Source organism: Poromitra crassiceps, assembly GCF_964638095.1.
Source record: "Poromitra crassiceps genome assembly, chromosome: 29".
NCBI classification, from domain to species: domain Eukaryota; kingdom Metazoa; phylum Chordata; class Actinopteri; order Beryciformes; family Melamphaidae; genus Poromitra; species Poromitra crassiceps.
The window spans coordinates 3,340,602-3,368,518 of record NC_139641.1 but is presented as its reverse complement, the minus strand read 5'-3'; the positions used below and the strand labels follow the sequence as shown (position 1 = coordinate 3,368,518).

General features: G+C 45.0%; 1 protein-coding gene across 1 annotated transcript in view; it reads right to left on the bottom strand.

Moving 5' to 3' along the window:
• The window catches only part of LOC310800210 (proto-oncogene DBL-like), a gene marked incomplete at both ends in the record, with an annotated part of 78,549 nt that overhangs the window by 18,161 nt on the left and 32,471 nt on the right, over positions 1-27,917 (bottom strand). The window contains 8 exons of the mRNA XM_083662795.1: positions 1,047-1,139; positions 7,314-7,406; positions 8,537-8,606; positions 14,261-14,376; positions 19,689-19,755; positions 20,885-20,985; positions 25,511-25,599; positions 26,999-27,179. Coding sequence (XP_083518921.1) covers positions 1,047-1,139; positions 7,314-7,406; positions 8,537-8,606; positions 14,261-14,376; positions 19,689-19,755; positions 20,885-20,985; positions 25,511-25,599; positions 26,999-27,179 — 810 coding nt within the window. The remainder of the gene's footprint in view (positions 1-1,046; positions 1,140-7,313; positions 7,407-8,536; positions 8,607-14,260; positions 14,377-19,688; positions 19,756-20,884; positions 20,986-25,510; positions 25,600-26,998; positions 27,180-27,917) is intronic.

Here is a 27,917-nt window from a genome sequence, read left to right as displayed (position 1 = left end):
ACCACTGTGTGACACGTGTCAGGTGTCGGAGGGCACTCTGTCTCATGCCTTCTGGTTCTGCCCTTCATTTGACTGGTACTCTAAGGCCTAAAAAATAACCCTCCAGCCGGAGGCAGAACTCGCCATCTTCGGCTGCTCGGAGTCCTCTCTCAACTTTCCTACAGCTGTGCAGCAATCTCTGACACAGGGGACAATTGTCACCAAGAAACTCATTCTGCAGGAATGGAAGTCCCCCTCTCCACCCTCTTTTCAGCTGTGGTTGGTGGACATGATCTCTGTTATATGGATGGAAAGACTCAGGTTCCTGAGGACCAACTCACTTAAGAGATTTCTAACTATTTGGCACCACATTGTGATATTAGTGTCAATGTATTTGTATGTTGTTTTTTAATATATGTATGTTTTTTTCTTCCTTTCTTTTCTTTTCCCGTATCTGTTATCCGTATGATCTTGTGAAAATTACAGAATTACAAAATAAATGATTGGAAACAAAATCTGTCCACACATCCATCCAGCCTGCTGTCACCGAAGATTTTTTTTTCTTTTTTTCCACGGTTTTTCTCGCGTTTTCTCCCCAATTGTACGCGTCCAATTTCCCCTGCTGTCCCGGTCGTTGCTCCGCCCCCTCCGCCGATCGAGTTGTAGACTAGCACCATGCTTCCTCTGATACATGTGCAGTCACCAGCTGCTTCTTTTCACTTGACAGTGAGGAGTTCCACCGGCAGGACGTAGCGCGTGGGAGGATCACACTATTCCCCCCAGTTCCCCCCCCCAACCATACTATAATGAAACAGGCTCATTGAATCCACAAGAGTCAAAGTTTTCATCAAACCCAATTTATGCAATTCCAAGACTGTTTAGGGACCCCAGTATGCAGACATATTCAAATGAAACAGGAAAATAACACATTTATACAAAAAACTGTAACGTTATGGAACCAATCATTTGTAGAAGAATATGACATCTCATCTTGGAACAAAATGTTTTTGTTAGAGTCAAGTCTGGATGAGCTTTATGGACCCTCTATCAGATCAGATGGACAGTACCTTGAGTAGCAGCTGGTACTTGGTGAGGCGTTGGACCGGTTTCAGAAGGTAAGAGTCCAGACCCAGCTTGTGGTCCAGCTTCTTCTGGCATTCCTAGAGAGAGAGAGAGAGAGAGAGAGAGGGATGGATGGAGGGAGGGAGGGAGGGAGAGAGAGAGAGAGAGATTCCCATAGATGTTCTTCTAATTTAGCTAGGTGAAAAACCTCAGGAAGCAACATTTACACTGTATGATACTAAATATAATTCTTCATAATTATCTTCACCACAAGGGACAGCTCACCCTAAATCTGTGTATCGTTTGTTCTTTTGATATTTCAATTGATAATCCAAAATTGGAAAATGCTCATTTTCACATTTTTTCATTTTATGAATCTGATACTAAAAACAAAAAAAATCAAATAATGCGTTGTTTTTCTTATTTTTGAATTTAATACTTGAGTCAAAATTATAAAATACAAAAATGGGGCCACGATCACATTAATTCAATGTTTAATTTTTCGATATATGTGACCCGGAAGTTGTCTCTTCTGACAAATCCGACAATCCGGAAGTCTGTCTATTTGAACCACGTGGCAACAGACAGAAGAGAGAAGAAAAAGACAGCAAATAGAATATTAAGAAGAAATAACAATAATAATAATAATAATAAAATGTTTTTGCAGACTGCAAAAAGAGAGAAGAAAGAAGACGGTAGCGTAAATAGAGTAGTAGTTAAGAAGAAATAAGCATAGCTACTTTCTTTTAGCGGTTGAGACCAGAGACATGGACAAGTTCACGTTCTTTTTGTTTAACCGATGGGTTCTCAGATTGTAAGCACATTTGTACATCAGACACGGGGAAATGGTGGCCATCTTGGAATTTTGGTCAAATCTGACTTCCCTCCCAATCTGAAAATAAACCTTATGGTATTCGTTAACTATGTGTGAAATTTCATGTTTCTTTCAAAAAGTGCACAATTCCTTCCTTATTTTTTGGGAGCTTATCCGCTCTACTAGGAACGAATGTCCTTGTATGTGTAACATACTTAGCCAATAAAGCTGATTCTGATTCTGAAACAATGCGGTAAATCTATAATTTATGGACTTTTCCAAATGTTTTGGAATGTGTGACACAGTGTTTACATGTGTCTTCAGTATGTACAAAATTTGATTATCTAGAAATGTATTTTTATACAGATCATATCGTCATCGGCAGTGTTGGGCACGTTAACTTTCAAAAAGTAATATATTAGTCATTACTCGTTACTCTTTTCAGAAGTAATATTATTACTTTACTTATTACTCCCTGCCAAAAGTAATTTGTTATATTACTCGTTATATTACTTTTCCGTTACATCCCACAAAATTGGTAATTGTGTCCTTTCTCATCAAAATGCAGACTTTGCATGTGTGCGTACTAGGGGTGTCACGATACACTCAGTTCACGATACGATACGTATCACGATACTGGGTTCACGATAACGATACGATACGATACGATTTTAACAATATTTTTTTAAACTTGAATAATAACAATATATGACTGGAAAAGTAGTATTTTATTTTAAATGCACAGATACAAAACATGCTGTTGTGGGAAATTGTTATTACAATAACAACTAGAAAAAACATGAGATTGGAGATAAGGCTTATCTTGAAATAGAATGAGTTACACCGTCACTTAGATTTACTTTGAACTAAAATGTTTATCAGTAGTATAAATTCTCATTATGCATCTTCAGTTTTTCTTCAAACTCAAACAACAAGACTTTTCTTAGTCTATTTTTTATGCATCTCCAGTTTTTCCTGTCAAGTAAACAGTTTTGCCAGAAACTCAATTGAATGGTTTCTCTCCTGTATAACTTCTCATGTGTCTCTTCAGAGACTTGTTCAACTGAACTACTTTCCACACATTGAACTTCAACAAACAAAGACGTTTCTTAGTCTATTTTTGGAAAAAAAAAAAAAAAAAAAATTTGATTTTTTTTTTTTTTTTTTTTTGGCGATATGAGATTTCATCTCAACGATACATATCGTGACGTTTTACTATCGCGAAATTTCGTGGGACGATATATTGTGACACCCCTAGTGCGTACGTGTGAATATAGGTCTAATCGCTTTGCTGGAGCAAAGCAGTTGTTTCTACAGCCTATGCATGAATCCATAAGTTACTAGACCCATACATGTATGTTCCCGTTCTCCTGCTCTACCTGCTTGATGAAGAGCGCACACCTGGCTCAAAGTGATGACAAGACACAATATTTTAAACAGCTTCTGTTTTCAATAACGCAGTAAGTGCACTGCCAACGCATTCGTAATACACATTGTACATCTTTGCATAACAAGTTTGTGTCACAAATAACGTTAGCCCTGCAATAACAATAATAAAATAGCAATGTTTTTTTTTTTTTGGGGGGGGGGGGGGGGGTTATATTTCCCCCCCGCAATTTTTTTATCCCATTTTTACCCCCCATTAGTGCTCATTTTAATTTATTTATGCTGGTTGCTGCTCCACCCTCTGCCGATCTGGGGAGAGCCGAAACTGGCTCCATGCTTCCTCCGAGACATGTGCAGTAGCCAGCATTAGGGCTATACAAATAAACTTGACTTGACTTGAAAAGTAAGGATGTAACGAGTTGTTTTATCTTGGGGTAACGATAATATTATTACTGCAATTTTATTAGTAATTCGTTACACTACTCGTTACTGGGAAAAGTAATATTACAGTAACGCTAACACGTTACTGCCCAACACCGGACATCGGTAAATGTCGGTTATCGGCCATAACAGCAATGTTATTATCAGTTATCGGTATCGGCCAAAATCTTCATATTTGCATTATTAGGTGCATCCCTAATAAGGCTGTCAGGATCGGTGTTGGACATGTGGATCTATTCGCGGGTAGTTGAGGGCCACGGGAAACTTGGTAGGTCTTGAGAAGCTGGGGTGTTGTGGAACTTGATGGCTGGGGCTGCACAGTTCGAGGTTTGGGAACGGTCGCAGAGATTGCAGAAGTTGCTGGTTGCAGAAGTTGCAGGTTGCAGACGTTGCAGAGATTGGGATGATCCTTGATGTGAAATTATGAATCACTGGCGAGGACCTGCAGGAACAGGCCCTTATAGATGTGAATATGACATCACCTGTGTTATGACATCACCAGCGAAAGGCATGAAAGACGCTTATGAATCATGACATCATCAGTGATTGATGACATCATAGTAGGAATGACGACGTCAAAGTAGGAATGATGACGTCATCCTAACAGTAGGACAGTATGACATCACCTGTGTTATGACATCACCAGCGAAAGGCATGAAAGACGCTTATGAATCATGACATCATCAGTGATTGATGACATCATAGTAGGAATGACGACGTCAAAGTAGGAATGATGACATCATCCTAACAGTACCCTCCCCTCAACGGACGTCACCTGGCGTCCAATGAGGCCATCAAGGATGGCATCTGGGAGACAAAAAATCCGTAGGTTCTGGTGGAGGTGCTCTTCCGCAGGTGGTTAGACGCAGGTGGTTAGGCCCCAAAGGGGGTGTAAGAGAGTGAGGTGCTCTTCAGCAGGTGGTTAGATGCAGGTGGTCAGACCCCAAAGGGGGTGTAGGACAGTGGAGGTGCTCCTCCCTAATACAGGATATCGAAGCCATAGATGGACCGATACGTAGATAGAACTTCCACCGGGTCCGGTGGATCCTCTGGGGCCGGCCATCCCCCGGGGCACGATCCAAACACGGGAGGCTGGAGACCATCAAAAGGGTCAAATGCCGCCGTCACCGAAGGCAGAGCCGCAGGGGGATCTGACACAGCGAGGCCTGCCCTCCCGACCTGTAGTTTGGGGGGGTCACCCACCGTCTCCTCCTTTAAACGCCTCTTATTTCTTCTTGCTCTTGACCGAGGGCTGGCGACACTACGGGGACCTCCCAGCATCAAGCTGGAACCTACGTGTGGGTCAACAACTGAAATTGGCTGCTCCTGGGGTACGGGTTCAGACTCGGCGAGGGGAAGGTCCACAGGTTGTGCCTCAGGTACGGGTTCAGACTCGGCGAGGGGCAGGTCCATAGGTTGTGCCTCAGGGCCAGCAGAGTCGGAGGCCCCCTGCGGGGGGACGGAGCCGATCTGCAGGCAGCGATTGAACTTCCCCATGAGACGATCGACAGTCCTCTCCAACTCCCTAACCCTCTTGGCGACACACTGCCACTCCTGGGTCCTGCAGGGAACGCTACCCAACCGTACAGATTTCTTGGCTGGACACGTAGAGTCTTGACCCACTGAGAGTACCACGGGCCGGCGAGCGGTGGGACCACTTACTGGACGCCGGGAGCAGGAGGAGAGGTAATGCCCGGCTCGACCACAGTACAGGCAGCTCCGGGTGTCCAAACGGCGCTGCCTCTCCTCTGGTGTGATGCGAACCCTGCCGGTCAGATCACGGTACAGATGGCTGCTGGGACTCAAATGTGGCTGCCCCTGCTCTGGGATGACGCGAACTCCCCCCCAGAATATGCCCTTAGCAGCTGGAGGCGGCTGAGAGGCAGAGCTAGAAGCAACGGCCGCAGTAGCGAGGGGGGGGGTAGCCGGTCTGGAAACCTCCGGGACGACGGTGCCCTCGGAAGCTGGGGCAGGAGGAGCGGAAGTCTGCAGAATGACACCCTCAGGAGGGTTTAGTCCGTCGAGACGATCTAGCCGTTTTACCAGGAGGGCGTACCGATCCTCGGCCTTGGAAGCCAGGGCCAGGTGGGCCTTGTTTGCTTCTTCCTGTCTGTCGAGTAGTTCCTGAAACTGGAGCATTTGCTGCCGTTGTGTCTCCGTGAGTATTAATTTTAGTATTTGAGTGGAGATATCCAGCTGACCGCCTGGTGGGTCAGCAGAAGCGGCCGGCCGGGTAACTGGCCTCTCGGGGGCTTCCTCCTTGATTGGGGTACCTGCTAAGTCCATCTCAGAGTGGTTCACGCTCTGAAACTCATACATATCTAGCCGGTTCGCCAGGAGGGCAACCTCAGGAGGGTTTAGTCCGTCGAGACGATCTAGCCGTTTTGCCAGGAGGGCAAAACGGCTCTCCTCCTGAGAAGTCTGAACTTTCTGGGCGTCCCGCAGGCGTGACAACATGGTAACCATGGTTTGTAAGGTATCCTCGGTGACAAGGCCCTTCGTTGGTTCGCCTGGTGGGTCACCTGAAGCGGCCGGCGGGAAAACTGGCGTCTCAGGGTCTTCCTCCTTGATTGGGGGGAGAAATTTGCCCGCTAAATCCATTTCTGAGTGATTCATACTGTCAGGATCGGTGTCAGACATGGGGATCTATTCGCGGGTAGTTGAGGGCCACGGGAAACTTGGTAGGTCTTGAGAAGCTGGGGTGTTGTGGAACTTGATGGCTGGGGCTGCACAGTTCGAGGTTTGGGAACGGTCGCAGAGATCGCAGAAGTTGCTGGTTGCAGAAGTTGCAGGTTGCAGACGTTGCAGGTTGCAGACGTTGCAGAGATTGGTATGATCCTTGATGTGAATTAATGAATCACTGGCGAGAGCCTGCCGGAACAGGCCCTTATAGATGTGAATATGACATCACCTGTGTTGTGACATCACCAGCGAAAGGCATGAAAGACGCTTATGAATCATGACATCATCAGTGATCGATGACATCATAGTAGGAATGACGACGTCAAAGTAGGAATGATGACGTCATCCTAACAAAGGCCATGTTCACATTAGGGGCAAATCCGATTTGCTGATAAAGTCATTAATCATCATTATCTTGATTGGTTTCCCAAATCTGATTTGGGAGTGCTGCCACACATCTGATTCTCAAGTCGGATCTGTGTGTCCAGACCTAAACAGCCTATCTGCATTGGTTGCTATGGTAACGACGTGGGACAAGTTGGGTTGCGAGTGACGTTCAAATCAGATTTGGTGGATCTGCGCGTCCGCACTCAAGTCACATCAGTCGAAAGCAGATTGGAAACTACCTCCATATGTGGTTTGGGACAAGTGACACAAATCAGACTTGGAGCGTCCAGACTCAAAAAACCAATCTGGATAAAGTCATGAATAGGTCACTAAAGTTCACAAATCAGATTTGGCCTCCTAGTCTGAACATGGCCTAGTGGCCTACTATCACTCGACACAATATTGCTTGAGTAGCAAATGACCTACTGGGTCACATGCATGACATGCCAAATCCTTGGTGCGTTCCTTGAAGTGGAGTGTGTCTGTGTGTGTGTGTGTGTGTGTGTGTGTGTGTGTGTGTGTGTGTGTGCGTGTGTCTGTGTGTGTGTATAAAGCACAGTACCTGAAAGAAGGGAGAGTCAGAGCACCGTCTCCATAGCAGCTCAGAGCGAGGCTTATTTTGGCAGTAACGCTCGTACACCTGGAACTTCTCCTTCTGCTCACACACACACGCACACACACACACCCACACACACACACACACACACACACACACAGATGCAAAATATATCAATCTGACGTAATATGAAGTTGAAATATAATGTCTCACCACCTGCCCCCTCCCCTCCTCCCCCTCCCCCCCTCCTCACCTGCTGCAGGAAGCAGCCCCCCCCCCTCCCCCCTCCTCACCCGCTGCAGGAAGCAGGCTCCTCCCCCTCCCCCCTCCTCACCCGCTGCAGGAAGCAGGCCCCTCCCCCTCCCCCCTCCTCACCCGCTGCAGGAAGCAGGCTCCTCCCCCTCCCCCCTCCTCACCCGCTGCAGGAAGCAGGCTCCTCCCCCTCCCCCCGCTGCAGGAAGCAGGCCCCTCCCCCCCCCTCCTCACCCGCTGCAGGAAGCAGGCCCCTCCCCCCCCCTCCTCACCCGCTGCAGGAAGCAGGCCCCTCCCCCCCCCGCCTCACCCGCTGCAGGAAGCAGGCCCCTCCCCCTCCCCCGCTGCAGGAAGCAGGCCCCTCCCCCTCCCCCCCGCTGCAGGAAGCAGGCCCCTCCCCCCCCCCCTGCAGGAAGCAGGCCCCTCCCCCCCCTCCTCACCCGCTGCAGGAAGCAGGCCCCTCCCCCCCCTCCTCACCCGCTACAGGAAGCAGGCCCCTCCCCCCCCTCCTCACCCGCTGCAGGAAGCAGGCCCCTCCCCCCCCCTCCTCACCCGCTGCAGGAAGCAGGCCCCTCCCCCCCCTCCTCACCCGCTGCAGGAAGCAGGCTCCTCCCCCTCCCCCCGCCTCACCCGCTGCAGGAAGCAGGCTCCTCCCCCTCCCCCCGCCTCACCCGCTGCAGGAAGCAGGCCCCTCCCCTCCCCCCCCTCACCCGCTGCAGGAAGCAGGCTCCTCCCCCCCCCCTCACCCGCTGCAGGAAGCAGGCCCCTCCCCCCCCCTCACCCGCTGCAGGAAGCAGGCCCCTCCCCCCCCCTCACCCGCTGCAGGAAGCAGGCCCCTCCCCCTCCCCCCCCCTCACCCGCTGCAGGAAGCAGGCTCCTCCCCCTCCCCCCCCCTCACCCGCTGCAGGAAGCAGGCCCCTCCCCCCCCCCCTCACCCGCTGCAGGAAGCAGGCTCCTCCCCCTCCCCCCCTCCTCACCCGCTGCAGGAAGCAGGCTCCCGCCCTCTCTGGTGTCTCCAGGCAGCCCTGCAGGTCCATGAGGAAGATCCTGGACACATCAGAGGACAGGAAAGGAAAAACGGATAAGGGGGCAAAGGACGTCCTGTGGCAGCTTGTGAGCTGTGTGTGTGTGTGTGTGTGTGTGTGTGTGTGCGCGTGTGTGTGGGCGTATGTGTGTTGTGTGGGTTTGTGAGGTGGTGTGTGTGTGTGTTGTGTGGGTTTGTGAGGTGGTGTGTGTTGGTTAATGGTGTAACGGACCATAGTTGATCTGTACAGATCCGCCCTCACCAGGGACGCTGATGGAAGTCATTCAGAGTTGGGGTGCTGCTGAGCGAAAGTCTATATTATAATGACGTCATATTAAATGAGTTTTGTATTCATTTGAATCGCCACTTTTAGCTTTAGACATATTACACGACAACAGACAGGAAACACAAACACGCTGTATGTCAAAGCAGCATATAGTGATAAGGAACTTACGCACATCCACTTCTTGGTGCTGAGCTAAACTGTAATACAGAAAATCAAACTAGAAAAAGGCAACTCGCAGTTTCTTTGAGCTCCCGTGGACAACATTTAATAATTCAAGACAAACAGTTTCGATCCGATCTTCGTCAGTGTCATGTGAAGCACATACATTTCAGGAAGTGTTTTTATAGGTACAGGTAGTAGGTACATGGGTACACACCTCCGCCTACTGGCTTGGAGGTAGACCCAGGCTCACTTTTAAAGAGGAAGTGCTATCTAAGAACAAAACTTCTAAATATAACGAAAAGGTATACATACAGGACCGCTGGAAGTCACTTTAACCCATTGATACCTGATGCAGCATTTGCGTGTATATCCCTCATTTGTGTGTGTATCCCTTTAAGACTGCGAAGCGCGTTAACTGAATTGCAATGATTATATCAAGAAACATTGACTCCTCTCTTTGCTGTATAGTGGGAGGTGCATTTTTGAGTAGGCTATTAAAATGTCAAGTTCACATTTCTTTATTGCCAGATTAAACAATTCGTATTGGTTGTTGGTTGGTTCAACACAACATGTGTGCGCATACGCGCTTCTTCTTCTTCTCTAGCCTACAAGCATGTAACTTCCTTGATTGTTATTGTTGATAATTATTTAAATATGCTACATTTTCAGTATATCAATAAAGCAATCATTTCCCGAAACATTCCCAAACAAAAGAAATTGGGAAAAAATCATCTCGCCACTAGGGGGTGCTGCAGCCCCTGCAGCACCCGTACTTCCCGCGGCCCTGTATACATACAATATAATATTAAAAAAAAAGTACATGTATATATATCAGAAGAAACAAGTTCAAAATTTCAAAGTGATTCAGTTAGTCACTACTTTTTAGTATACTAAGACAGGATACATCAGGTATATTCAGTGTTTTTTCTTGTTCTTGACATATGTAAAAAAACAGTTTCAAAGTTTCAAAACACTCAAGAGTATACAGGTAGTATACAAGAGTATACAATTCTTCCTCCAGGGAAAAACAAAGAAATTGGAACGAGGAATATAGAATATAGACATATGCAGCACAGAGGCCCCTCCCAAGTACGGTCTAACATCGAACTCTTCATTGAGTCTGATGGGTGCCATGGTGTTCAGAAAGTGGATCCACCACAGCTCTCTCTTTAATAAGAGGTGCCATGGTGTTCAGAAAGTGGATCCACCACAGCTCTCTCTTTAGTAAGAGGTGCCATGGTGTTCAGAAAGTGGATCCACCACAGCTCTCTCTTTAGTAAGAGGTGCCATGGTGTTCAGAAAGTGGATCCACCACAGCTCTCTCTTTAATAAGAGGTGCCATGGTGTTCAGAAAGTGGATCCACCACAGCTCTCTCTTTAGTAAGAGGTGCCATGGTGTTCAGAAAGTGGATCCACCACAGCTCTCTCTTTAGTAAGAGGTGCCATGGTGTTCAGAAAGTGGATCCACCACAGCTCTCTTTAGTAAGAGGTGCCATGGTGTTCAGAAAGTGGATCCACCACAGCTCTCTCTTTAATAAGAGGTGCCATGGTGTTCAGAAAGTGGATCCACCACAGCTCTCTCTTTAGTAAGAGGTGCCATGGTGTTCAGAAAGTGGATCCACCACAGCTCTCTCTTTAGTAAGAGGTGCCATGGTGTTCAGAAAGTGGATCCACCACAGCTCTCTCTTTAATAAGAGGTGCCATGGTGTTCAGAAAGTGGATCCACCACAGCTCTCTCTTTAGTAAGAGGTGCCATGGTGTTCAGAAAGTGGATCCACCACTGCTCTCTCTTTAGTAAGAGGTGCCATGGTGTTCAGAAAGTGGATCCACCACAGCTCTCTCTTTAATAAGAGGTGCCATGGTGTTCAGAAAGTGGATCCACCACAGCTCTCTCTTTAGTAAGAGGTGCCATGGTGTTCAGAAAGTGGATCCACCACAGCTCTCTCTTTAGTAAGAGGTATGGGTGCCATGGTGTTCAGAAAGTGGATCCACCACAGCTCTCTCTTTAATAAGAGGTTGTTGATGTTACCCCCACGTTTTCAGTGGTAGTAAGTATTTCTCCCAAAGTGGGATCTGTACTCAAAAGGTGCCAATGCCTCTTTATTTTTCATAAATAATATTGCCCACAATTCGGTCTTTTTCGCGATGCTATTCGGGCGACAACGCAAAATTAGCGACGATAGAGCCCCTACACTTTCGATGAGGATCGATCATTTCAAAAAACTAAAGCAGATAGCATCCTCAGCCCACCACCTAATGCTCCTGAAATATACCAGAAGATTGTGATGTTTAGTGCAACTTACGGCTAGATGCTGCCTTCCCTCACACACAGCTCCAGTATCTGCCTGTCTGTGGCATCACCTTCAGGTTTGATAGGCCATTACTCGTGACGTGTAACCAATCAGATAGGGCTGTGGGCGGGACTTTGAGCGAGACTGCAGAGTGATGACTACAATTTACCGCTAAATTGAGACTGATCACTGAATGACTCACTGACTGAATGACTCACTGACTCACTAACGCTGACTGACTGACTCACTGACTCACTCACTCACTGACTGACTGACTCCCCATTGTTGAAACAGGCATGCGTGAGTGTTGAACTGCAGCAGGCAGCTGAATGAAGCCTGTGACACATGTGAATGTAATCACCTGTAAACTCAACCAGTTGATGACATTCACCTGTGTCAACCAAACTCCACAGCTCCAGAGTGGGAATATTTTGGCTTTAAGCAGAATGAGAGAGCCGAGCTAATTAACCTGACCACGCTGGTATGTGGACTTTGTTTAAAAACAGTGGCAATACAACTAAAGCTCATCTAAAACATAACCATCACATCCAGTTTTCCCAACTGGGGAACAAAGCAGTTGGAGATATTCACACGGAAGTTAAAGTTTTTGGACACGATCAGTGATTTACAATTGCGGAGATCGTCTGCAATATTGGTGATTCTATTGAAAAATAATAGTTTGGAGCAGCTCATAAAAAATGAAGAAATTAACGGCAAATTGTTTGGCTCTGTGAACTTAGTTTAAAATTCAAAATTGTGAACTATGAACGTAAACTACCGGTAGTTCATTTTAAGCTGTGTGAACTGAACTTTGAGCTAGCTCTTATGTGAACTTGCACAACACTGAGTGGCAGCAGTCTAAAGCCCCAAACACACCGGGAGCGTCAGACGCTCATGTTTTGAAGTCCACCCATTGTTTTAAACGGCCGAACACGCACCAAGAGCGTTCTGATGCGCGTCAAACTGCCTTGACACCCGTACTCAGAACCTGTTTAGATTTTGGAGTCAAATGAGGTTTCCAGCAGCGACCAAAAAGCTCTGAACCCCCCCCCCCCCCCCCCCCTCTCTACCCACTTTCATCCCCGTCCGTCTCGCTATGCTCCTCAAACAAATCTCACGGCAGTTTAAATACAGCAAGTAAATGGCCAAGATATTTGACTGGTACTCTAAGGCCTATAAAATAACCCTTCAGCCGGAGGCGGAGCTTGCCATCTTCGGCTGTTCTGAATCTTCTCTGCTCCTCCCTACGGCTGTGCGGCAATCTCCAACACAGGGGACGACTGTCGCCAAGAGACTTATTCTGAAGGAGTGGAAGTCCCACTCTCCACCAGACTCAGGTTCCTGAGGACCAACTCACTTAGGAGGTTTTCGACTATTTGGGACCCTTTCCTGGCCTACTTTGATGAGATTAGAAATGATGAATAACTGGCCCAGCTGATTTGTCATTTAAGCATTTAAGCAGCTTAGGCGGCTGATAGCACCATAATTGTAATGTTGGTATGTTGTTGTTTTTTAGTTTTTTTTCTGTGTGTGTCTGAGTTTGTTTTGCCTTTGTTCTGAAAATTGAAAATAAGTAAGCAAGTAAATACGCTACACTATAGCAAGAATGTCTGATCAAAGTGAGAATAATGTTGTAAACGCATCGGCTAGCAAAATATAGCCTATCTCTGGATGTCACGATGAGATTAGATTGGTGAAAGTTTGGACAGAATGATTGCATCATTTTCTCCCGCAGAGCTGCCTTTTTTTCTCCCCCTCTGCACGGCAGACAGGTAGGATGATCCAACAGCCTCTGAATGACAGGGGCTCAAAACTACGGTATAACAACTTTTTTTTTCATCGGCCATTGTGCCTGCCTAGTGCCTACATATAAATTAGTGGCCTTTCCCCCAAAATACGGATGGTTCTGTCATTCTGTGGTGTATACATTTCAGATGTGATGCTTGCAGTGCGCTATAATGACAGACATTTTCAAGTTTCCAAGTTTGGCTCCCTGTGCGTTTAAGTGCATCATAAGTCTGGGCTAACTAGGCTTGCCTACTCACCCCCCCCCCCCCCCCCAATCTGAAATATGATCTGATCCGTGCCTCAAAACCATGATATTTATTGATAGCATCAAACTAATTTGTATGTACGGTAATGTACATAGCAGTTGACTTGCTTTATATACCTTTGATCGCTGTCCTTGTTTGTTCGTTTTAGCTTTTATGCATACCTTTTCTTTTTTCCCTTTGCAAGTACATTGAGTGCAACGTATACCGGAGTGAAATTCGCTGTCTACATACCAATATGGCCATTAAAGCTGATTCTGATACAGAAACAGTAGACAGATTAAGTAGATAGATAATATGGAAAAGGTAACCTACAAAATTAACAAGAAAGAAAATCTGTTGGGAAAAAAGATGGTCTCTCTTTGAATTATGGAGTGGAAATTGTCTGTATATTATATCAATATTAATGGAATATTAGACAGACAGCTTTGAGAAGATATTAAGTAAATATATATGAAATTGTAATAGAAACCCGTAGGAGCAGTAGTAGGCATACATTTATAATGAAATTTCAATGCCAAGCCTTTTTTTCTCTCTCTTTGGTGTATAATATATATACAGTAGGTGGGCATAGGAATGTATAGATATGTATTATGGGAATAAGTATATAATAAGATAATATGTACAATATAATGAGTAACATCTATGGTACTTACCTTATTGCCTAATGTATGCACTGTTTATTGTATTTATTTATTTATTGTATGGGTGATGGATAACAAAAAGAACAGATGTTCAAGCAAAAATTGTGTCAAGATTTAAAAAAGGAAACCAAATAAAAAAGAAAATGAAATGTACTTAAATGTATTGACACAAGAACGTGTAAAGAAACATGATAGGATCTGAGCTGTGAGTTTTGTGATCAGTTGCGCCCCCTAGTGTCTTGCCTGCTGTGGAACTGGTAAATCTCTGGCATATTGCCAAACAGGATGTCCTTCTGGCTGCGTAGAGCTGAGGGAAGAAGACTAGACAGAGCTGGGTCCTCCATTTCTGCCCTGTAGCCCTGATCAAAGTAAAAGGAGGAGAGGAAAGAAAAAAGAGGAGACGAGATGAGAGAAGGAGAGGGGAGAGGAGAGGAGAGGAAGAGAGGGGAGGAGAGGAGAGGAGAGGAGGGGAAGAGAGGGGAGGAGAGGAGAGGAGAGGAGGGGAAGAGAGGGGAGGAGAGGAGGACAGGGGAGGAGAGGAGAGGAGAGGAGAGGAGGAGAGGGGAGGAGAGGAGAGGAGAGGAGAGGAGAGGGGAGGAGAGGAGAGAAGATGAGAGGAGAGGAGAGGAGAGGAGAGGAAGAGAGGGGAGGAGAGGAGAGGAGAGGAGAGGAGGAGAGGAGAGAAGAGGAGGAGAGTGTTATGTTAGGATGGGAAGAAAGTATAGAGAACCGCAGGAAGTATACTTGCGGGTTCGTCAGGCAAAAAGTGAATGAGGTTTAGAATGAGGATTTCACTTAAATGCATAAAATAAGGTCTGTGGTTAACAAAAGTTTATGGGAACGCGAATTTGGGTTCAGCATGATGATCTTCACAAACGTGAATAACTTTTATGACTTTTGGAACGTCAATGAGTTTTTTTCTAAAACGCTTCAAAAGGCATGTCCATGTCCATGGTTATGTCCATCGTGAATTTGTCTGGCCACCCCTCAGTGCAGTACTTTTTTACTTGTAGCAGTATTTCATCTTTGTCCTGGTGCTCCTTCATTTCCTGCAGTCTCTTTTCTGTCCAGGGGTGAAAGTGGATTTAAATTATTGCCGGTACTACTACTCCAACCTTCATCGTTGTACATTGTTCTCCTCCCGCCCCAGCTTCATGCATCCCTGAACACGCATATTTTTGACATCATGTAGTCTATAGCAAATTATTTATTTAATTATTTATTGTGCAAGTTAGGAGCCTACTTAATTAACCTGTATACAGTGTGGCATAATTGTGCTTTAAGTAAAACAGTTGTCTAATGGTAAAGTAAAGGCGAAAACGAATTATGCAAAGGACAAATAATATGAAAATGAATAAGCAAGAATATGAAAATGGATTAAAAAATGCACATTTTAAATTGCATTTGGCAAATCAACATTAAGTTTGATCAAACAGCTCATTTAAAGCATTTTGTTTTTCTAGAAGCTGTCTGGAAGGTGAATATGTAGCCTACAGTAACCTAAGTAAATTACTGAGAATTAGCCTACTGCTTGGATTTATAAAGCTTTTCATAATGCAGGAGACAGAGGGGAAAAAGCACAGTAGATTGTGCACAGAAGAAATCCATGCAGTCAGCAGAGAAATCCTTATCCAAAGCAAAAGATTCCCACCAGGAATCAAAGAACAGACACCGAATTGGGCACTGGGTGAGCAGACAAGACAATCAAATGCCATCTTGAAAACATTCCTGAATGAACGATGAAGGACTTTTATGCATCGGAGGCGCCATGAAACCACACGTAAAATCTCTCTCTCTCTCTCCCTCTCCCTCTCATGTCAGGTGGAGGCATGTAAAAGCAACTGCCAATTAACCAATAATTAAGCCAACGCGCCTTTGCCCTATACGCTAAAATGTTGAAAACTGAAGTGTCAGTATCTCCATAATTACAAAGATCAAAAAACTAATAACCATTAAAACGACATGTGAAAGGACTTACATGGTTTCATGAAGGCAGTGAGGCACACAAATTAAGGGTAAGTCCACTTTAGGTTTGCACTGCACGCTGCACAGTCAATTAACAACATGTGCTCCCTATGCGCTGCTGCATGCAATGTCCATGGATCTGACATCATGCTGAGGAACGGGACAGGCTTTTGTAGAATTTAGAAGCAATTTAGAAGAAACGTATAACTGTTGTTTATGTTGAGTAGCCTAGTGCAATCCTGGGGGAACCGTTTTTGTTGGCGGAGGCAAGCGAGACTAGTATTGACAGCCGAGCTGCAGCAGCGCCATTCCGAAGTTGCGTGCTTATACACAGCACGGATTAAAAACCACTGACAGGTCTAAAACACCGAACAATTTAGAAGCAATTTATGAGAGAGACTACATGTTGTTTATGTTACCCTAACGACATAACGTCAGCCATGTGTTTCCTTGTTGGAAATTGTGGATCGTGATTGCTTCTGCACTCTGCAGCAACCGGATTTTGATTGACAGGCAGCTGCATGTCTTCCCCCAACGGCGTTCAGGCACAGAAATTATTAACGGAACTCCGCACCGGACGGTTCCGGCCCACTTTCACCAGTGTTTCTGTCGCTGGCAGGCTTGACATGATCATGTTTACATACAGGTTGACCTGTTTCTCCAGCTGTGTGTCACCTGTGACCCCCCACTGGTGCTCTCGACAGCACATCAGCAGTGGCTATGTTTTTACCTGCAACATGGCAGATGGAGTATGAGAACCTCATTCATCTCATTCTCAGTCTTTGAATACGAGGAGGGAACTCGTCCAGGTTCTTCGACCCCAGCGGCGGCACGAGAGGTTTATGGTCAGTCTCGACGTGGAAAGTAATTCCAACTAGGAAGTCAGAGAATCGCTCACACGCCCATGTAGTGGTCAATGCCTCTTTCTATTTGAGCGAATCTTTGCTTCATGTCGATGAGGCATACGTGAGGCATACATGTACTGGTTTGAGTTGGTTGTCTTGTTGTCTCTGCAGCAATACTGCTCCCAGTCCGTATGAGGAAGCGTCGGCTGAAACCACTGTCGGCTTTAGTGCTGTAGAGTACCCTTCTTCTGCCTGAGTAGCTGTGTCTTCTCTGATAGGTGTGGGAGGTTATTTTACCGTCTCCAGGAACCGTCTAACTCACACCACTTGCCTCTTTCATCCCAGCGACAGCCTCCCTTTTATCTGGCTCTGCTCTGACTGTATCGACTATCTGTCCCGAGGAATTTGACACCGTCTTTTTCGAGAATTCGCACTTCTTACTTTTCACTGGTAAACAAACACAAGTCACTTCTGTCAGGTACATTAGTGATCCGGTTTGTGAGCCCTTACATCGTGTAAATTTCAGCGGTCAGATTTTATTTTTTTATTTAGCCTTTATTTAAACAGGCAAATCACATTGAGACCGAGGTCTCATTTATAAGTGCGACCAGATATGCCACCAGACCTCCAGACATCGAGCACCAGGGAGCACCCGCCTCCCGGGCAAGACGAGAGTGTGACCCCACATGTCCCCTCTCTGAGGGGACAGGTGAACCTCTCCCTCGCTCCGCTGGTACAAAAATGATTTTTTTTCTCGGCTTCCTGGGACACATGGGCGGTTTCTGCATGTGAAAACGACCTACATTCAAGTGTCGATAACTAAAGAACAGATGAAGGCAGAAACAAACTTTTTTTTATGAAGGTAGAGACTGTCTTCTTTCTTTTGAGATATTCTGTGTTTACATAACTCATAGAATATTCAGTGGGTCTCGGAAAATTTGTGAAAATGGTCAAAAACCCCTGGTGGGGAAAGAGTTAATGCAATGCAAAGTGGAAAGGCCCCAGGCCCTGATGGGTTCCCTATTGAATTTTATAAAGCATTTTCTTCCAAACTATCCCCCCTTTTAAGAAATGAAACCTTTAACAATAACATGGTGCCACAAACCCTGACTCACACTTCAATTTACAAGAGCATAACAAAAGTTACTTCCTCGTTTGCCATGCGCTGTGTGCAGTCATCAGTACAGCGTTTGCGCACTGCACACAGCGCATGCTGTGCCTCATGGCAAACGAGGAAGTAACTTTGGTTATACTCTTGTTAGTTTGGTTACTCTTTGTTTAGTTCTCGGTGTGTGGATTTACTACAAAAATTACATTTCACGTAACTATGGATTATTATTTCATCATGTGGTGAGTACACGAGTCACCCCATGTAGCCTACATGTGCAGGGCTTAAAACTCGGCGCGGCGTTTGCGAGAATCGCGCAAAGTTTTGCCAATTCTCGCAGATTTGTAATTGATAATGCAGGAGAGGTCCCGCAATTGTTTGCGCACCAATGTCTATAATGTTAAACCGACAGAGCGGAACGAACGTTTGCTGAATACGGACGAGTCCGTGCCGACACAAGCTCGGCAAGCAGCATATTTGTTGTGACCAAATATCGCGCATTCAAAGCACTTCATACTCCCAGAGCTGATTGGCGTAATCCATATAAAAAACCCTCATGTTTTACCCAAAATGAAACGTCCAGGTTTTGTGTCGGTCGGTGGCTCTAGAACAGCTGGCTAACGTTACAGTGGCTAACCGGAGCTAACATTAAATTGCATGTGGGGTAAGTCCCTCTATAAACCATAATTATCTGTGTCGTTTCACCTTTGATTGAAGAACGCTTCCACCTGATTAAAGAAAACATGTGATTTTATGTAATACATAAAACATCAGTCAACATCACATAATGTCTTTTCTTTAATCAGATGGAAACACACACAGATAGACAGACTTCCCATGCCTGCCCATTCACTTCAATAGAACTCTCCCCAATGCCAAATGTGTTACAGCTTTGCCAGTAACATGACAGTAAGAAAGGTGAGCAAAGATGGATGATTTAACTGTAATATTCCAGAGCTCTGACCTAACCAAATCTAACTGACATCACTATGAACACAAAACAAAGGAACTTCTGATATAATATGATGAGTGTATCACTCAATACAAAAAATAACGGCTTTGATAGAACCAAAATGGCTCCTAGTCTGGAGATAAAACACATTGACAAAAAGCTATAGTAATTTAGACTCAAATGTGCATAAACTACAGGTTAAGAACTTCCAATTTTAAAATACAAAAATGTGAAATTATGGCTTATCGGACATGAGAAGCAGATATTTGTCGGTTATAGTATCGGCTGAAAAAAGCCCCCCAAAGTCTATAGATCCCCCCCAAAGTCTATAGATCCCCCCCAAAATCTATAAATCCCCCCTTTCTGAAGAACATAAGGGGGGAATTCCCCCCCAGTTTGCAAAGAGAATTTTAAGCCCTGATGTGAGTGTTTGTGGCGCTGTTGCAATGTGTATTTTCAGCGACTGAACGGCTGTAGCGGTCACTAGCATTGTAGTGCTAGCTAAGTAGCAGCAATGGCTGTACCGCTCTTTGTAGGGCACGCAGATTGAAAATAAAACCATGTACATTCTAGTTTTGATATAGACAATCAAAAATTTGATATGACAAATAAACTCCCAAGATGTTAGCGTATCCCTTTAAGATGGTAACATTACTGGATGTTGTTGTTGTTGTTTGTGTTTGGGGGGCTTCCTTGAAATTCTTGAAACTTTGTGAATTTTGATAAAAGGGATCAAGGCCTTGAAAGTCTTTGAGGATGAGGGGAAGAAGCAGCAGCAGCATCTGTAGTACCACAACTCACCAGCAGGACAGAGAGCAGCTCGTCGACATAGATCCTCTCTGTCGCTATCAACTCCTTCATAATGTGGCTGGAGAGGAATAGAGAGATAGAGACAGAGACATTAATATAAATGGTTTGAGTTCAAAAGGCTTGAACATGGGGCAGAAACATAGAAAACATACAAACACAAACTGATAGCAGTAGGGCATTCACAGACTAGTCGACTATCAAACCCGCTAGTCGACACTGTGCAGAGTAGTCGACTAGTCGTTCATCTTGGTTTTAGGAATCCCTGTTTCCACACTGCAGTAAGCAGTACAGAAGATATGCCACTGGGGGGGGCTGGGGGTTCAGCGTTGACTGCCAAGTAGCAGAAATAGAAGAGCAGAGCAAGAGAGCAGAACAAGGGGTTTAGTCCAATCAGATCGCAGCTCATTTGTAAACAACCTCTCAGAGCCAATCTAGGGCTCTGCTTTTCACATACCCCCAGGTTGGTCCCGCCTACTACATTAGTTATCCCTGCATATCTCAATAGCCCTGCTGCCTGGTTGTATTCGAGACCTTTTGAGGTGAGTTGAGCGTTTTGATTGGTTGGGGGGGTACTCTGACTAGTCGACTTAGGCACTAGTCGACGACTACTAAAATTCACTAGTCGTGAATGCCCTAGAATAGCAGAGACATTTAATTTGAGATAAGATCTCTGCTGATAGTTACCGTAAATTCCGGACTATAAGCCGCGGCTTTTTTCCCGTTTTTTGGCCTTTTTTGGCCCCTGCGGCTTATATAACGGTGCGGCTTATCTATGGATTTTTTCAAAAAAAAAAAAAAAAACTCTCTTTTTTAGCACTCTTTCTAACTATAAATCCACTTCTGTTTTAATTTCCTCTCTTGCCCTCTTTTAACAACATAACATAACATAACATAACACAACACAGGTGGTGTTGTGTTATGTTGTTTTGTTGAAATGTTAATAAATGGGAGCTTCCTCAAACAGCCATCTCTTTCCCGACAATCCCCTCTGTGCATGAACCCTTACATACGGTAATTAAACATTAAAAAAAAAAAAAAAAAAAAATACCATTAAAACACCCGCGGCTTATAGTCCGGGTTAGGGTTAGGGTTATGTAAAAAAACAGTCAACTTTGCAGGTGCGGCTTATACACCGGTGCGGCTTATAGTCCGGAATTTACGGTAATTAATAAGGTCAGGGGTCATACCGTGTGACCTGCTCAGGATTTTCCTCCGCCTCAGAGTCCATGTCGGGGGCGGGGCCATACAGACAGCTGCGGTTGCCTTGGTAATCATGCATCACCTCGATCTAGGCAAACACAAACAATAATAATCTCTCTCTCTCTCACACACACCACATCTCTCTCGCTCTCTTGCGTCTCTCTCTACTCTCCCTCTCTCTCTCTCTCTACTCTCCCTCTCTGTCTCTCTCTACTCTCCCTCTCTCTCTACTCTCCCTCTCTCTCTCTCTCTACTCTCCCTCTCTGTCTCTCTTTCACCGTCTCTTCCTACTCCCCACCCTCTGTCACCTTCTCTCTCTGCTCTCCATCTGTCTCCCTCTGTTTCCCAATTCAATTACATTCAAACGGGCTTTATTGGCATGATAAAGTGCATCTTACATTGCCAAATCATACATATAGCAACACTTAGTAATTACAAAAGTAAAAAACTAAAACAAGACATTTTATTACTCAGTAACATAAGTCACAAAATCCGAAGATATTGAAAGAGGAAGAGAAAACTTGTGTGGAATGTGATAAAAGAGAAGACTATTGTTGACCAAGATCTATTCAGAATAACAACAAACCAGTAATACACAGGCAATTAAACAGGGTGGTAGTGCAAATAGTGACCATTTACAGTATATATTTTTTTTAAATCACAGAATCTGTAAATAACTAGAACGACCGCACCGCCTCTGCAAATAAGGGAGCAGTCGACATGTATGTCAAATGCCAAAATGAGAAATATCGTCAAGGTGTTACTGAGATATGGCGTTACCGAGCTTGAAAATGGCGTTGGTGAGGTCACAGTGACCTTGACCTTTGACCACCAAAATGTAATCAGTTCATCCTTGAGTCTGCAGACTTTATCGAGGGCCCATGAAGGCGTCATGTGACAGGCTAGTTAGCCTGGAGTAGTGTCCTCTAGAGAGAGAGTGGCGTCAGCGGAGGACCAAAATGCGAGACTCATTAGCCAATGAACAGCCAGGAATGGGTGTCGCGCTACTTTTGCATGCTAAAATAAAGCTGATAATGTACAATTTGATTCAAGGGGGGAAAAACCCTTTCAGAGTACAACACAAACTGTCTATTTTGCTGCAACTCGACAGTGCTGCTTAATCCAGGAGCTTACTTCATGGAACTCTTGAGAGTAAAAAACTGGTCCATTGGAATGTCGGGACTCTTGTATCTATATGGCTCTGGCCTGGAGGTGCTGCTGCCAGTGCTGGCAGCTGCGACAGTGTTTTGCTGCCATCAACCTTGTTAATCTCGCTATATTCTTCATCACAGCGGGTCATTACCCACTGTGCACTTAATCGTGCACTAGTTCTGCATAAGCACCTGCAGCTCTCTCCTTATTTTACTGGCGTTCTCACTGATCACACGGCTGTTTACACACACACTCAAAAAGACGTGAAAAAATAATAGTAATCGCACACTTTTGCGGTTATGTAATCGCACGTGCTGACATCGCGATTGCGATTTGATTAATCGTGCAGCACTCCCGCCGACCACAGTTGAAAAGAGGGTGGAGAGGGAGACTTCAATTCCTGCAGAAGGAGTTTCTTGGCGACAATTGTCCCCTGTGTCAGATATTGTTGCACAGCTGTAGGGAAGTCCAGAGAGGACTCAGAGCAGCCAAAGATGGCGAGTTCTGCCTCCGGCTGAAGGGTTATTTTTTAGGCCTTAGAGTACCAGTCAAATGAAGGGCAGAACCAGAAGGCGTGAGACAGAGTGGCCTCCGACACCTTGAAATGTGTCACAATATTAAAATGTATTCATATGCTCACGATATGATCCCACTGAAAGACAATAAGCTATTGAATTAGCGTCCACTTCAGCCCTAAATCAAGCAAGTCCACACACTAGCTACTACTGTAGCAGGCATTTCAATCACACAACATAAATACACATATATACATCCCATTGAGAACGCATTGCTGTCTGAGCAGCTCGGGAGAACTGCCCAAAGTGAAAGTGAAAGTGAACGAGAGCGGGCTGGGCGATGTTTTTCAAGTTGCACTAAAGAGACTGTGCAGTAGTGATGCGCGGGCCGCAGTTATAACCGCGCTGACCGCGGATAATATCCCGCCCGCGGGCGGGTGGGATCATAAAAATAAACATTCTGATTAACTCATTGAGTGCCAGCCACTTTTGGAAAACGGATGCTCCCAGTGCCAGCCCTTTCAGAGCGTTTTCAGTGATTTCTCGAGGCCCACAGAATATTGTGTGATATTACTATGTAAACACCGAACACGCGTAAAGAACGATGAGACTCTATTGTATCATCAGCAAAAAAAAGTTTATTGATATCATTTTCCGTTCTTTAGTTATCAGAGAAGATAGGTTGTTTTCACCAAAAACAGACGTTTCAAACTAGAAGCTGAGATAATTAGTCTTTTGTGAAATGAAGCATTTCAAGCACATCACTGACTCTGAAGCTAATATTTTCTGATGTAGTGACACCTCAAAAATAATTTCCTTCAATAAAACAGCGAAAACAAAGGAATTTTGTTTGGCAAAATAATATTTTTTAGCTGCAACCAGCAGCGCTGGCCCCTGTGTGCTCAGACCCTACACCTTCTTGCTGGTTTTGATTTACTGCTGGTGGGCATCAGATATTCTAGCTTGTGTTTGGCAATCTGTCCATCGAGCCTGCTGTCACAACACCAACACTGTTGTATGCTGCCCTGCGTGCCCCACCCCCCTCAACTGCACACTCCTCCGTGGGAGTGTCTCTGGTGGCTCTCTGCTGCGTTTGCTCTGCACTGAAAAGTACGGTACACCCAGCTTTTTCACAGCGTTCTGCCGTTTTTGTCGCTGGCTTCCAGCTGAGAATAATGTAACTTTTCAGAAAGACGCTGGTGTCGGCAACTAATCATGTGGAGGGGCTATCGCAGGGGAGACGGAGGGGCTCAATTGTGGCAGCAGCTTGGCTGCTGTTCACAGGCACAGCTAACGTTATGCTTCATGCATATCGATGCATACCGATGCGGTTTCCGTTTCCCCATGACTTCTTCTCTGTTTTTTCCTCACCTTTCTCTAATCTGGAGAGCACTGTCGCCACCTAATGGGTCCGTAAAATAGCTTATACACATTCGACATCTCCCATATTTTTACAGGAGATGCATCAGGCTTTGATCCACGTCCCACCGTCAAAAAACGCAATTGACGACTTTAGTCGTCATTGGCACTCTACGTTACTATTTGAATTGACGACGATAGTCGTCATTGGCACTCAATGAGTTAACACATTCACTGCCAGCCTTTTTTTTTTTACTGTAGGTAGGTTCTGCCAGAGGGTTTTTTTGAGGATTCTGGCTCATTTTACAAGAGCCGAGGATTATTTTCTGCTTGGAGTTTGTGAACACAAAGTTCACAAAAGTACTAATAGAATGTGTGCTTTCTCTGTCTAAAAGAGTTAGTTTGTAGAGTTAGTAGTTATGTAGATATTAGCCGTTGAGTACAGCATGGTTTCAGCGTCTGAGAGTGAAAGCTGAGATAATCGCAGTTTTGTGAAATTCAATCAAACAGGCAGAACAGTCACTTTAACCATTTATTTTTGGCATCAGTGAGAGATCAGACATCTAAACAATATAGTTCTGAACGCCCTCTCCTTCAAACTCCTCCCTCCGTGGGCGTGTCTGGTGGCTTTCAGCCTGCGTTTGTCACAAGCGAGTGTTCTGCTGCTGCTGCTGCGAGTTTGAGCAGCCTCCCTCCCTGGCAGCGAGTGTGGATATGGCTCACTTGTTTCTTGGGTTTGAGAGCTTTGATGAAGCTTTGTGCGATTCTAGGCTTTATGCTGCGTGTTTCAAACTGTGTTTTCCACCCAGTCTATTTTTGGAATCCCCCACCGCCAGCTCCCAGCGCGATAATGCGCGAAAGTGAAAGCGTTTTCGCCAATCCATTTTACAGTAGAGAATGGTTTCCTCACGCGTTACCCTACAGTTTTGGCTCTGCTTTTCCTAGTGTGGAGAGCACTGTCGCCACTTAGTGGGTCCGTGGAATGGGTTGTACACGTTCGCTGACTCCAATATTTTTATAGGAGACGGGGGGAGCGTTGATCCACGCCCGACCGTCAAATTTTTTTTTTTTTTTTTTTTAAGACGAGATATCTCGTCTTTGGCACTCAACGGTTGGATTCTGTAAGACGAGATATCTCGTCATTGGCAGTCAACGTGTTAATAGCGGATGGGTTGCGGGCGGGTTGAAACGATGTATCATTAATGAGGAAAAATAATATTAATTACGTTCTCTAGTCTATGAATGTATTTTAAGCTACATTTTTCGTCAGGCACATTCTTAGTCGCCTATCGTAGATCCCCCAAAGGACCCACGGCTGTAAACAAAACACTAGCCATGTGCTAGGTCGGCTCCACTTTTCGTCCATATATGGTCAATGATGTCACCCTCAAAAAGGAGGGTGGCGCACTATTGCCCTCTATTGGTCAGCTGCCATTGTCTCTCTCTCTCTCTCTACTCTCCCTCACTCTCTCTCACCATCTATCTCTACTCTCCCATACACGCATGCACACACACACACACACACACACACACACACACACACACACACACACACACACACACACACACACACATACACACACACACCTTGCGTTGGCCGGTGTTCCTCCTGGAGGATTTCTTGCCAGGTAGCAGGTCAAAAGAGAACTTGGAGTTCAGGACATTAAAATCTACACCTGTAGACAGAGTCAAACACACGCGCACACACACACACACACACACACACACACACACACACACAGAGTCAGAGTCAAACACACGCACATGCAGACGCATGGTCCTTATGAGAACAATGTTTCTAAAATTCTACACTGTAAAAGCCCAAGAAGTGAATAAAAATCTGCCAGTCTGGTGAAATAATTTCATGCATTACATTTTATTTAAAGTCGAACTGAACCTGTTCGTCACGTGCATAATGAGTCCGTTTCAGACTGAAAACATAGTTTGTCTAACATGACAGGTTGAGAGGCGGGTCATAGTATCATGTCGATGATTTTATTTGACAATTCTGGGGACTGGATTGGGCTTTGGCCAATCCTGGCGTGTTCCGCCTCCAAATCGAGTGGGATTCAGTGTGTTGTGGCGCTCCCCTCGGGAAGAGCCTTTTGACGAGAGGAGCGGAGCTCAGCGACCCGCAGGCAGTCAGCTGCCTTCGTGTTGCCGAGCGGAGAGTGGAGCACATCAGCCTGGAATCTCCGAGGTGCGACCCCTGACAACCAAGCTCTCGGATGCGCGCGCCATTATCGTTGCTGTAACGATACGATATCCCTGGAATGCGCGTTTTAACGAGCCAGTTACATTTCTTTGCATTCTTAGAGATTATAGTTTTTGTTTTTTGTTCATGTTTCTAACAATTGGCCAAGTTAGTAGTTAGTTTATGGGATATGAATTCTGCCAGATGCCAGGCACTAGGTGCCATTTTCTACTTCATTTGGAAGAGAAAATGATCCAGAAATGAAGATTTGATTGACAGCTGCATGTCGTGATATGATTGGTTGAAATGGGGTAGACATTTGATAGTACTAGGTGACGTCAGCAAACTGTAAATTACTGTTATCAATGAAATCTTGAAAAACGAACTTTTGATGTGAAAAAGTGTGAAAAACTAAAGAAATTAGATTGTTGTGATTTGTTTTGCATACATTATTAAATAGGTGCACTGCATACCCAGGTATTTGAACTAAAAGAAAAGAAAAGTCATTCTTGGGTTCAGCTCGACTTTAAATCATGTGACATTATCTTGATACTTGTGGAGTAATCTCAAGACATTGTTTCTAAAAAAAAAAGAAAAGAAATGCATTGAAAGCAAGTAAAACGTTCCCTATTGGTAGAATTTGGAAAACAATGTTTGAAGACTGAACATGAAAATCAGAGTTGTTAAGACATGTTTTGCAGTATGTTGACCAGCTGAGCGTAAACATGAGTTTTAGGATATAAATAAATGTAAGACCATGGGAGCAGACGACAGTGAGATCAGATGCTTTTCATGAGAAAGAGATTTGCACCAAGTTTAGAAGAGAAGAGAGGATTTGAAAGGACATGGCAGAAGAAAGGGTGGGTTTGAGAGGGCCGTACCATGTTTAGGGGAGAAGAGGGGGGACTTGCAGCGCAGTGAGTTCTGGTCAGGTTCTGGCCGGGGCGCTACCAGCTGGATGGGTCGGATCTGGATGTCCGCCAGCTTCCGCAGACACTGCTCTCTGTTCCTGATCATAGCCTGGACCGAGCTCAGCTTCTCCGTGACCATGCCAATTTGGGACTTGGAAGGAGAGAGAGAAGATGTGTGTGAAAGAAAGAAAGAAAGAAAGAAAGAAAGAAAGAAAGAAAGAAAGAAAGAAAGAAAGAAAGAAAGAAAGAAAGAAAGAAATCAAAACAACACAAACAACTAGTATCAACTCCCTCAACCTAATTTCAATGTAAACTCGGCTCTGATTTGCTACTGGCAGCAGGGGCGGCTCCAGGATTTCAGTTTTGGGTGGGCTCAACAAATGTAGGCTGGGCCCATCTTGGCGGCACCCGATTTGGCGGCACCCTTTGAGGTCTTTTTTTTTACATTTTTAGCGATATTTAGAGGAATATCTCATTTAAATTAATGATTTGAGGGCTTTTTTTGACCTTTTTTAGCTACACTGTACATTACAACAACAACTGAAGCGCCAAATTTAACTCCCGTCAGTACTTGAAGTCTAATATAACAGTTTTATTTTTCTTTTATTGTTAGAAAGAGTCAGGAAACGTTTTTGTGTGTTTATTTTGTATTCAAATGTTCGTTTTAAAAATTAATTAATTAAAAAAACATATATATATATATATTAAAAAAAAAAAAAAAAAAATCTGATTGGGCCTGGGGAAAAAGTGGGTGGGCCTAGGCCCGCCAGGCCCAATACTGGAGCCGCGCCTGACTGGCAGTCTTCATTCTTGATCCCAATACCACACGATTTGTTCAGGACCATTGCAGATGTCAGCTCAGATCAGTCTGCAAATCAATGGGAGGAGT